Genomic DNA, 12,479 nt, shown 5'->3' on the forward strand with positions numbered 1-12,479 from the left:
GCCGCTGCGGAAGGGGCGGAGCGTCGCGCTGCCCCGCCCCCCGTCTGGGCGCGGAGCCCGCCCCCGGCGGAGCCGTCCTGGCAGCCTCTCGGGCTCCTGCTGCAGCCGTTGCGAAAACCCGGAACGGCGGATCCACGGCGCGGCGGAGCGGCGCCGCCCCTCGCGGCACCTCCCCGACAGCCCTCGGAGGCCGCGCTGGGCATGCTCAGTCGGCAGGGCCCCTTCAGCCCTCGGAGTAGGAAGCTTGGGCGCTCGGGCTGTGAGGAGCCGCGGCGGGGGCAAAATGGAGCCCTTCGCCAATGGTGAGCGGGCGCCCCCGGGATGCCGCGTCTGGGCTCTCTGGGGAGGGCAGCGGCCGTGGTGAGACGCAGGGTCGGGCTGCTGTCGCCGCCGCCGCCGCCGCCAGTTCGGGCGAGGACTGAGGGGTGGCGAGAGGGCCGGGAAGGCGGCTGCAGGAGGCTCTGGGGGTGGGCAGTGGCCCGCGCGCGGCCGGCGCTGGCCTGAAGGTCAGCGGGGCGGCCGGGACCCGCGCTCCGCGGCGTCGCCCCCCGGGGGACCGAGCCGCGAAGTTCGCACCGCTGCGCGCGGGGCGGGGGCGGTGAGGTACGACGCGGGAAAGTTGGCGGCCGGGCATTGCCCCCACTCCCCCGGGGAAGGCGGTGTGTGCCCCGACTCGCGTGCGGGATAAGGGGCACGCCGTGTTCGCGGCGGGACCCAACTTGTGTAGCCCGCTGGGAGCTGTCCCTGCCCCTTCGCCGGGGTGTCGGCGTGACTTTTCCTAATAGGGCGCGATGGGGGCGAGGGGCTTGGCAGGGTTCCTGAGGGGGGAGGAAGGGAAACTTGCGGACCGGCGCCCAGTCCGCGCGGTGGCCCGGGGCCGGCTGGCGCGCTGCGCGGGGCGCGCTCGAGGCTCCTCCCGGCGCTCCGGGTCCCCTGCAGCTCCTTCGAGGGAGAGCAGGGGTCCGCCACGGCGATATCACAGTGTGACAGGAGGCAGGACCCTGCATCCCGCTGCGGCTTGCTCCTGGCTGGGGGCGCCCGGTCCCGCCCCGGTGACAGCGAAGGCTTTTGTTTTGGGGCAGGTAGTGCCGGAGTCACCACCTCGGGGTGAGGTGTTTTTTACGGTTCTGCGGCGCTGGATGCCTCGGTTCCCTTGCAGGAACGCAAGTAGGAAGCGTGCCAGTGAGGGGATCCGCTGTCCAGTCTGCACGAGGCTTCCTGCGGGTGGAGGACCTCGTTAGCGGGAGCCAGGCTGGCCTTGAGTGGGTGGGTCTGTGGCAACCGAGACAGCCGCGGTCCACTGGGTCCCAGGCCCTGGCCAGACTTTGCAGTGTGCTGTGCCTCACTCTTGCTATAACTGCTGGTTATGGTCTCCCTGTCCCTAATTCCTAAGGCTTTCTTCTGCTGGGTGTACTGTTTCATTAGGCTTAACGATGACAGCTTTAATTCTGCATTTTCTTCCTTTTCAGGTTCTATTTGTCATTCCTAAGGCTCCCTGAGCAGTCTGATAAAAAGTTACTCAGAGAATTAAGGAAGACTTGAGCCCAGAGAACAGAGAGGGGCCATCTAGTATATGTTAGTACACGTTATTAACTCCTTGCAAATGAATATGGCAAGACTTACTTTTTTGATACAGGATTCTTAAGTGTGAAATTTCACCTAAATTTTAAAAAAGAAGTCTCCAACAGGCTGAGCCACCCGTTTGGTCAAGATCAGCATTAGCTGATTTGCCGAACTCACCAGCAGAATCACAGTACCTTGTCAAGTCTTAGGATTGGAGGCTTTTCTCCTTTTGTACAATATGCTTTTCTAGAAGTGAATATTTGCAGATTTGTGTTGGAAAGGCAATGGGAAAAAAATCCCAGAGAAGAGAACATAAAAAGAAGCTCTGCTTCAGCTTTCATATAGGAAATTAGACTTATCCCTATCTGTCTTCCAGATTGTCAAGGTCCGTGCTAAAGGCAGTTTGGCAATGCATCATTTTAGTTAATGTCTAAATCACTGCTTGGAGCTCAGCAAGCTTCCTTTAACAGGGAAAATAGAAATTATGACATTTGAAGTTGACAAGAAATCAGATGCTGGCAACTTTAGTGGTGCTTTTCATGTTCAAGATGGACAGGATATTTCAAAATTTTTGAGGGATTGCTGTGCAATTTTCTAGTTCCTTCAAACATGACATGAAATAGTGGAAAGCATGTTTATCATTTTTTATTTAATCCTTTTGAGTACTGGAAATGTGCACATATAGTTCTCCCACAGGTCTGGGTATTCTGGTATAGAATATTCCATTATCCACAGAATTAACATTGCAAGATTTGTCAAGTGTGGTATTGGCTTTTATTATACATGCATCCTTTTTAAATAAAAGCTCTCCCACTTAAGGCTGTCTCATATATCCCTGTTCATATGTGGAGAGGTGTGGCAGCTTAACAAAATAGTTTTCAGTAATTCAGGACCACACTTAGAATCTGGTTGATGGCTTCACCCTGTGACCCATACGGTTATAAAGGAAGTGAACTTAGTTTCTGTCTTGTCATTCTGGCCTTCAGTAGTCATATATTTCAGTCAGGCTCTCTGTAGTTTCCTTGTTTTCTGTCAAAAGTTACTGCCCATTTGGTTGGCTGGCTGGCAATCATGGACCCATCCTGTGTTCAGCTGTCCAGGGAACAGGCTGCTGCGGCCCACTTAACATGCCTGCTACCGGATAGGGCTTACAAGGATGGACCTCAGTGCCAGGAATTCCCATTTGGCTCAGGAGGTATTTTTGGCTTTGCTTTTGGGAGGGACTGCTGACTGTTAATGCTCAAGATTGGACACATCTAGGCTGACTTTGTATCTTTTCTGGCTTTTTCTGGGGTAGAGAGATGTGCTGGACCAGTGCTTAAAATTGGTTTGACAATGATTAGTGTGTCCTCTTAGGCAGGTGGAATTGCAGTTATCAGGAAGTAGTAGTTTGTTTTATGTAAAAAAATTGATGCCAGTTATTTTGAATTGTTTTTTTGTAGAAGTACTAATTTAAAGCAAACAATTATTTGACATCTGTCTAGCTTTGTCCTCATTTGCATGTAGGGTTGGGGTATTTCAGAATAAGTTAATTTTGCACTTATAAATGCAAATGCCAGGTTTCACCCTCAGAATCTGATTGAGGAGGTCTGAGCAGGGGCCTGGAAGTCTGTGACCTCATTTTGAGGATAATGGGACATGTTCACTGGAAGAGAACTTTGGGGAAGTTTATTTAATAATAAGCAAATTAGGATTTGGAAACATGTTGATGGAGAAGGTCTTCTTTTTCTGCTGTTCAGTATATATTTTGTCTATACTTTTTAGTTTCTGATAAAATCTGAAATAAATCTAAAGGTTGGAAGAGCATTGGTATCTTGAGGTCTCAGAACTGAAAACGTAATTTGTGAACAGTTTGTTGTTTTTTCTTGTGGTAGACATGGCCCCTGTGAATCACTTTGTTGTTGCAGTCTGGTATACAAACAAACATGGGAGACTTTCTTATATTACAAAATGATTTTGTTTTTATTCTCAGATGGTATCCAGTTGACAGTATTTTCCAGATTCCAGATTCCAGATTCAAGTCTTTGGCAACAAGTTAGATATTTGTGGGTTGTAAGGAAAATAAAATTGTGACTTCATCTTTTTATCTTATAACATTTTTTCTATAGGTGTATGTATGTTTCTAAAACAGCTTTTTTTCAGGGCATCATCTGTTAAAAATGTGAGCTTGCCACATTTTTCTTTCTGCTCTAAATGACCTCATTGAGAGAAAACTCTTAAAAATGAAAGCTCATAGTTTCTCTGATGGAATATAACTTAAATTCTGTTTTTTATCTTTCTAAAGTTCTATATTTCAGTTGGGGAAAATAAGACTACATAAGAAGTGGGTGTTATCTTTGTTAACAGTCTAAGAGTGAGGCGAGGCTGTAGCTAGAAATCAGCCAAGTTTTTAACTGGAAAGAAGTGGTAGAACAGTTCTTTGTGACTGATTATGAATTTCTAAAAAAGAGTGTCTTGAGACAAGATGAAAACGAGCATATTTTAAAAACCAATGCAACCAGTGGTTATTGTTTCTCTTTGGCGATCCTTGAGAAGGGGTATGGAAGATACATAATCAGAGAGAGTGGCTGTAAGGAAGTTATCATATGGAAAATAATCAAAGGGGTGATTTCCTGCTCTGCGTTGTAGTCAGACATCATCTTTGAATGTTCATTTGCAAACTTTCCAGTGGATTTTCCGCTAGGCATAATAAGGAAAAAACAAACTTGTCATCTGAAAGTAAGACAAATGAATTGAAAGAATCTAGTTTTATTTCTATGCTAATATAAAAATGTAGAATAACAAAGCAAACAAAACTTCTGTCCAAGAAGATATTCTAATTATGAAAGAAGTATGCAGAATTGTCTTTAGAACCGGTTCTTATATCATCTGTCACCAACAGACTGACATTTCTGCTAGTTTTGTATAATGCATCTAGCAGGAGACAGCAGCATTTTGATCCTCTTTATGAAAGCATTAGGAAGTTCAAGATATGGAAAAATTTAGCCAAGGTCACTTCCAGAAGTTGGAATGGAGCTTGGTTGGACCTGTGGTTCTTGGCAGGTGAGGTGAGGCAGCTGGAGCTGTCATGTTCTCCATTGGTGTCTTTGGAACTGGAGGAATTTGGAGTTGAGCTAACGCTTTTAGGCCTTCCCTCATTATTGAAGCAATCAGAAAACACAGTTTTGTTTTTCTTTTCTTTTTAAAATCTGAATCCCTAGATATGCACCTATTCTGAATGTTCAAGGAAACCAGGATTGGGATGGGCAGGGAGTTTCAGAGCCCCATGGTCATCTTGGCTTTTGAGTCCTCTGGCCTTTCTAGAGAAGTCTGTCTGCTCATCGCTCTGGGCAGAGGGAATTTCAGGGTTCCCTTCTAACCTGGTCTATCATTGCAGTCCATTTGTGATTGTCCTAGTGCCTGTAGGACTTCAAATCCCACAGAGATCGTAAGGGAAGATTGGAACTTAATAGGAGCATTAGTGATGAAGGTGAGAGAAATGTGGGGATTTGGGGGTAAAGGAGGGGGCTGAGAGACGGAGATTTCCAAAGCAGACGTGTCTTACACGTCTTTGGCCTACAGATGAACCTAGACTTGGGAGCAGGACGCTTGTGTGAGTGGAAAGATCAAGTCAGAGTTGCAAGTGGGGAGGCTGCTGGGTCTGGTTGGACTAATGCACTTGCATTAAGATGTTAAGTTGAACATTAAGAGTTAAGGTGCACATTTGGATGCCCTGGTAGGAGAGAGAAAGCGTTTGCCAGGAATTCATCATACTCTATGTCTCATTCGTTATCAGAATATTCACAGTCACCTGTAAGTTAGGCCTGTTTATTTTCCTAAATGTTTTTGATTTTAAGGAAAAAAAAATAACACAGAGGACTTCAGAACCATCCACCTTCTGGAACCACCTTGGTAGCTGTCATTTACTATTCTTTGTTGCCTGATTTGCTTTTCTCTTCTTTTGGTTTTATACTGAAACATTGAAACAATTTTTAAAACCATTCCAACCCTAGCCTCTGAACTAGGAGGTAACCAAGGTGTTTGCCATGCAAAGAGAACTTTCCAAAGGAGTTTCAAAAAGCAGTGGAGAATCAAGTTCAATTGCAGGAGCCCTTTGAAATCTTTTTCTAGTGTGTATGTTTAATGAGGGCCTTGTGGGCAGTCCATGTATTTCAAGACTGTAATCTTTGAATCAAAACTGGAATCAACTGTTTGGACTTTTCCAGATTGGTAGATTGTGTCTTCTCCAGTGTCCTTGGTCCTCAGAGAGTGGGGCTGGTGATCTGGTATGAAGGGAGTTAAAGAAGGCTTCCTGATGTTCCTGCGGGAAGCTTCTTCAGTTGGGAGGACAGGAGAGTGGCTGGGACCGGCTCCTCTCCTGCTGCAGCCAGTGGTGACCAGGACCCTGTGGTGGTGTTTCTCAGCTGCCACAAGTATCAGTGGGTGTCAGAGAGGACATTTCCGGTGGGGAAGGAAGCTTTGGACTAGGTATTTCTCACAGCTGAAACTTATTTACAAGACTTAAAGCAATTGTTCTAATATTCATCACCAAAATTGCATTTTATCATCTGAGATCCTTTTCAGAGGAAGGAGGCATAGATATTTGTGGGAGTGATTGAGGAACACTAGATGTTTAAAAGATCTCTCTTGGAGTCCATATTGGTGGCGTGGTTTGAAGATAGAAATAATGTAATGAAGGCCTGCAAGGGAGGCTGCTGTGGTCCTTGAGGCTTAGTTTGATGAACCACTGTGTCCTGAAGTGTCAAAGTCTTGGGAGGGAGTCTGGGCTGTGCTCTCTTGCACTTAGCAGCAGCTTCTCTTTTCTTTAAACCGGATGCTAAGTGCCTCAGGCCTGCTGACGTTGTCCTTTCAGTATTTAGATTGCAGGCTTAGATTAAGAAGACATCTCTTGGTTGTGTTTAGAGTTACTGGATGGTAGGACTGAAGGAATAAGATAGGTATTGCACAGTGTAACTTCCATCTGCAGCAGTACAGGTACTGAGAGTCTTAGTAACTTCCCAGTTGGAAGGAGCACGCAGGAAAATTGTATGTACAGAAGGAGGGTCTAGGCTGATTTGGGGAATATATTAGCATAATGTTTTGCATTATTCTGAAATAAGCACATGTTCACTAAGTTATGGCTATTTTTGTTCAAGTCCAGTTGTTCCTTGCAGTTGAATATACAAGGGGGGTTCAAAAAAGTTAATGGAAAGTGGAATTTGAAGATAATGGGGTAGGGCCATTTGACACAGTGATTAAGCAGCTGGCTAACACACCCAGGTGCCACCGTTCAACACCCAGCTCCAGCTCCTGATCCGTGACTCTAGCTTCTTGCTAATTCAGTCCCTGGGAGGGGCACCAGGTCAAGAGCCAGCCCTGCCACCCATGTGGGAGCCGTGAATTGAGTTCCCCGCTCCCAGTGCCAGCTCAGACCAACCCAACCCTGGCCATTGTGTACTTTCGGGGAGTGAACCAGCAAGGAATGGGAGCTGCCTGCATCTCAAATAAATAAAAATTTGAAAAAATGATAATGCAAACTTTCCATGAACTTTGTGAAGTACTCTAATGTAGTATATAGTTCTATTTTAATTAATTGAGAGTTTGGGAAATACCATTGAGATAAAGACTTGAAGAATTCATGCATAGAAGCTTTTTTCTTAGTATATGATTGAATGACAGTGATGATTGGTAGGGGAAAAATGTCACAGTTCCAGCCTTTTGAATAATCACTAATTTTTAAATAGGTTAATAATCAAACTGCCCATCAGTCAGTTGTGAATTGAGACAAGATTATTGTTATAGATACATATTTTTCAAGATTTATCTATTTATTTGGAAGGCAGAGTGAGAGAGAAAGAGACAGATATAAACAGCTCTTCTATGCACTGTTTTACTCCCCAAATGGTCACTACAGCTGGAGCTAGGCCAGACTGAAGCCAGCAACTTCATCTGGCTCTCCCACTTGGGTGGCAGGAACTCAAGTCCTTGAGCCTTTATTTGCTGCTTCCCATGCTGATTAGCGGGAAGCAGGATCATAAGTGGAGTAGCTGGATTTTGAACCAGTAGTCATATGGGATGCAAGCATCCCAAGCTGAGGCTTAACCTGCTATGCCTCAGTACCCACCCCTGCTATAGGTATTCTGTCCTGTACTTTTTGTTTTATCAGCCTGATGAGTCAGACAAGTATTTCATAGAATTATATCAGCAAAATAATTCTTATGCTCAAATCCATCTGAGGTCAGGTCTTGCAAATTTGTTCTTCTGCTCAAGTGTTTTCTAACTCAAGCTTTCTGTATACATTGAAAAGTTCTTATAAATTTCCTTTGAAGATCTCATTAAGTGACATGCATTCTCTGTTACATACTCACAGATATTTATTATGCCTTATGCTGGTTTTCATTTCAATAAGGAATTCTGATGAGTTAAGATGTTCTATGGAAACTATGTCCAGTTGATGGAATTAACCTTTACATTTTACAAAACTATTTGCAGCTATACAGTTTTACCTGAGAGATTAATGAGCATAAATATTTAGTCATCATTGACAACTTCAGTTAATTTTTTAGGTAAGTATTTTTAAGTGGTGTCCTGAGGTTTGTTAAGGACTGTGGGTCCTATATCATAAGGACAGAATTAAAAAATATTTTATTAGGTAAAGATTTTTGAATTGAATGATGAATAGGTTTTTATTATAAATATAGGCAAGGTAAACCGTTTAGCCTAAGAAAAGCAAAAGAAAATTGAAAATTAGGGGTAGATGTTTGGCATGGTGGTTAAGACACCCCTTGGAATAGCTGCTTGCTATTTCGAAGTGGATGAATTTGAGTCCTGGCTCTGCTTCCAGTTCTGGCTTCCTGCTGATGCACATCCTTGGGGACAGCAAGTGATGGCTCAAGTACTTCAGTCCCTATATCCCTCGTGGAGACCTAGATTGCGTTCTAGCTCCTGGCTTGGGGCCTGGGCCAGCGCTGGCTATTGCAGGCATTTTCGGGCATGAACCAGTGGATGGAAGATTGGTCTCTGCCTCTGTCTCTCTGCCTTTCAAATAAATAAAAATAAATAAATACAAATTTAAAGAAAACTAAGAATTGGAACTAAAATAATTCAGTGTGCCCCTCACAAGGATATTAACTATCTTTTAAGTGAATACCATGGCTTATTTAATAGGAATTGTAATAATTATATTAGAACCTTATATATTATTATAAATTTTTAATATTCTGTTTTAATTAGATATTCTAATAACAACCAGGGAAGTTAAACTCATAAATATGTATGCAGATTATATTATACCAAAATTTTTTACAGAGTTTTTTGTTTTTTTTTTTTTTTTTAGTTTAGTTTTCATTTGGAAGGTAGAGCTATGGAAAGGGAGAGAGAGATCTTTCATCTGCTGGTTCACTCCCCAAATCCCCACAACAGCCAGGGCTGGGCTAGGCCAAAGCCAGGAGCTTGGAATTCAGTTTGGGTTTCCTAATTAGGTGGCAGGGGCCAGAGTACTTGAGCCATCACCTGCTGTCTCCCGGGCTGTGTGAAGCTGGATCAGAAGTAGAGGCAGGACTCCAACCCAGGCCCTCAGATAGGAGATGCAGACATCACAAGCTGTGGTTCAACCTGCTGTGCCATAACAGTCAGCTCCCCAAATTTTTTTAAAAGCTGAATGCTTTGGACTTAATTCTGTTTTACTAAAACTAGAGCATACTGAGTTCAAATTGACATAAGTTTTTTATGTTCTCATTTTTTTTCCTTTTGAGTTCCTTTCTTTGTACATTATGTTGATAATTTCTTCATCTCTTGTTTTCATTACCTGGATAACTAGCCAAAATTACTTTTCCATGTCTTGTTCCTTCATTCTTTAGGGGGTGGGGCAAGTGTCAGGAACGGGGATGAAGGAAGAAGGGTGGAGGGAAAACCTTAGCACAGATTCTTCTGCCTCCTGTTGTAAGCTGCTTCAGTTAACAAAGATTTTATAATTTGTTTCATTTTTGACTTATGACTGTTTATCTTTTTTAAACTAGGTTTTAAAAAGATGTTCTCCTAAATGAATACTCTGAATGCATTAAAATACATGTTTGCTGTGTGCTTACCCTCCCAAGCTTTGTTCCTAAGTGTGGAGCACAGATGACTGCAGTGTGGGCTCTGCCCTGCAGGAGCTGGCATGTGGCAGAGCTGATTTTTATGAGATATCTTTGACACGGAAACCCAAATCAGCATCCTCTGATGGGAAACTGTCAGACTTTGAGGATTACAGGTCCCAACCCATACCTCTTCCCGCAGAAGTATCTGGGCTTGTGCTTTTCTGTGTTCAATTTGGAGCTCTGACCCTGAATCTGTCTTCTTTGTAAGATGTTGCATAGTGTAGCACGTCGGTGAAGAGCAGCTCAGACTCCTGTCCTCAAGCCTGCCTCTTGGAGATTCTTGTTTAAGGACGTTTACAGGAGTATTTTCATATCTTTACCTATGTAAGAAGCTAAAATATACAAAGAAACTCAAAACTTTTTCTGAGACTAGCCATGGTCTTATTTGATGGTTTGGACCACATTGTAGCCAGAGTGAGATTTTGAAAATTTGGGGGAAAAATGGAATTGATTGTATCTTAATTGTTTACTAAAGGCTTGAGACCAGCATAGGAGGACTCTGCGTTTTATATTTATTAACAAGGATTACGAATTTGCAACCCTTGCAGGGAAGTATTGCTGAAGAGTAGAGGAATTCTTCATTCCCACATCCAATTTAATTTTGGCCTCTGTGTGATTTTCTTGTTCCTTCAAGCAAATTAAATATGCACCACCTCATTATTCATACAAGTTGAGCTTGTTTCAGTCTTAGATCAGACATGAAATATAGTTTATTTGTTAGGTGGAGTTGAAATAGGCATTAAGACCAAGTGGGGTGGTGTGAATGAGGAGATAGGATAAGAGCACTTCATTAACTGCTAACAAGGCCTGTGTTTTGCACCCACCAGGAATGCAGGCAGGCCTGCCGGGAAGATAATGTGTGTTTAAGTTCATGTCTGTTTGTGTTGTGTTTCCTCACAGGAAGCCTAGCACAAAGCTCATTTTACTAGTGAATTTGACTCTGACACCCTTATTTTTTTATTGGTTTTGCTGGATGACTAACTTGGCGGCAGCTGTAGCTCTGAGAATCTATTATGAATTTTGGCAGTTTTCCTCTCTACCTCTAGCCTGCCCCTGAGTCTCTGGATCTATTTCTGTTTTCTTATTTTTTTTTTTTCTCTTACAAGAATAATACCTTGAATTTCTGAAACACATAGGCTAGTGATTTTGGCCCAGTAGCAAGGCGGGGGGGGTAAGGAAAAATCCTTTTTTTTTTCTTTTAATTTATTTATTTGAAGGGCAGAGTTAGAGAGAGAGAGAGAGAGAGAGAATCTTTCATCTACTGATTCACACTCCAGATGGCTGGCCCACCAGGGTTGGGCCAGGCCACAGCCAGGAGCCTAGAACTCCATCCTGGTCTCCTATATGGGTGGCAGGATCCCAGCCCTTGGGCCATCTGCTGCTGCTTTCCCAGGCACTTTATCAGGGAGTTAAATCAGAAGTGGAGCAGCTGAGACATGAACCAATGCACACGTGGGATACCTGTGTTGCAGGTGGTGGCTTAACCTACTGTGCCATGTCAGCCCCAGGAAAAATCCTGTAGCATATGCCGGTTTCATGGGTGGATTGCACAAAACCCTTTTGAGGCCATGGTTGTTTCTGGAGAACCTGGAAAGAGATTGTATTTTCCCACAGGAAGAAGTTATTGAAATGTGCATTTCTGCCCAAGGATGCTCACAGAAGCGTGATGTATTATGACAGCAAAGGTTCTGCTCTCTAAATGGTTAAAACTGGAAATGAGGCATGGACATTGTGGCACAGCAGGTTGAGGTGTCACTTGGAGTCCCATCTCAGAGTGCCTGGGCTCCAGGCCAACTTGCTTCTGATTCAGCTCCTTGCTAATGCACCTGGGAGACATCAGACCCACGTGCTTGGGTCCCTGTCGCCCACTTGGGAGACTCAGATGGAATTCCTGGCTTCTGCTTCATCCTGACCCAGCCCTGGCTGTTGTAGCATTTGGGGAGTGAGCCCCTGGATGGAAGATGTATCTTTCTCTCTCTGACACACATACTCTGTTGCTCTCCTTTCAATCATATGAAAATAAATATTTTTTAAAAGCTGTTATTTTGAGTTTTATATAAAGACATATATGTTCTTTCATTCAAGAGCCATTAATTATATCCAATGGATAAAAACACAGTTCTCTTGTATTTGTTACTACAATTGACATCTAATACAATGTTCTACACATATAAGATGCTCAGTGTTATCCGAGACTAATATTATTTCAACTCCAAAGCAAGTAACAGTTTTGTTTATATATTTTTCATTTAAACATTGATCTATTTTTCTTTCTCCCATTTTTCTTCTTTCTTTTTTTCTCTCTGAAAGTTGAATTGCAATGCCCTTTACGTTTTTCTGTTAACTTCACTAGCAAGTAGAGTAATTTTAAATCACTTTTGGGAATATTTCTACAGTGTTGATTCAGCTTCCCTTTCCACTGAAGTGCATGCATTGAGTGCTTGCTGTATTTTCAACCCTGAGCTTTGTGCAGAGAAGACAGAGCTAAGGAATACATGGTTGGAGAGGAAGGAAGATGTAGTGGAGGCAAGGGGTGCTGTACTCTGAAGCTTTTCAAAAATTAAAATTAGGGGCTGGCACTGTGGTGTAGTTGGTGGCCGCTGCCTGTGACACCAGCATCCCATATAGGTGCTGGTTCGAGTCCTGGCTGCTCCACTTCCAATCTAGCTGCCTGCTAATGTGCCTGGGAAAGCAGTGGAAGATGGCCCAAGTGTTTTGGCCCCTGCACCCACGTGGGAGACTTGGAAGAGCTCTTGGCTCCTGGCTTTGGCCTGGCCCACCCCTGGAAGTTCTAGCCAT

At 43.9% G+C, this 12,479-nt stretch overlaps 1 protein-coding gene across 1 annotated transcript in view; it reads left to right on the top strand.

Annotated features, from left to right (window-relative positions):
- Window positions 1–27: 27 nt before the first annotated feature.
- Window positions 28–12,479, top strand: part of LNPEP (leucyl and cystinyl aminopeptidase) — a 103,244-nt gene continuing 90,792 nt past the window's right edge. The window contains exon 1 of the mRNA XM_008261965.5: window positions 28–302. Within this exon, the coding sequence (XP_008260187.3) occupies window positions 284–302 (19 nt within the window). The 5' untranslated portion in view covers window positions 28–283. The remainder of the gene's footprint in view (window positions 303–12,479) is intronic.

This window comes from Oryctolagus cuniculus, chromosome 14 (genome assembly GCF_051225735.1).
Source record: "Oryctolagus cuniculus isolate XC-2025 breed Fujian yellow rabbit chromosome 14, ASM5122573v1, whole genome shotgun sequence".
Taxonomy (NCBI): domain Eukaryota; kingdom Metazoa; phylum Chordata; class Mammalia; order Lagomorpha; family Leporidae; genus Oryctolagus; species Oryctolagus cuniculus.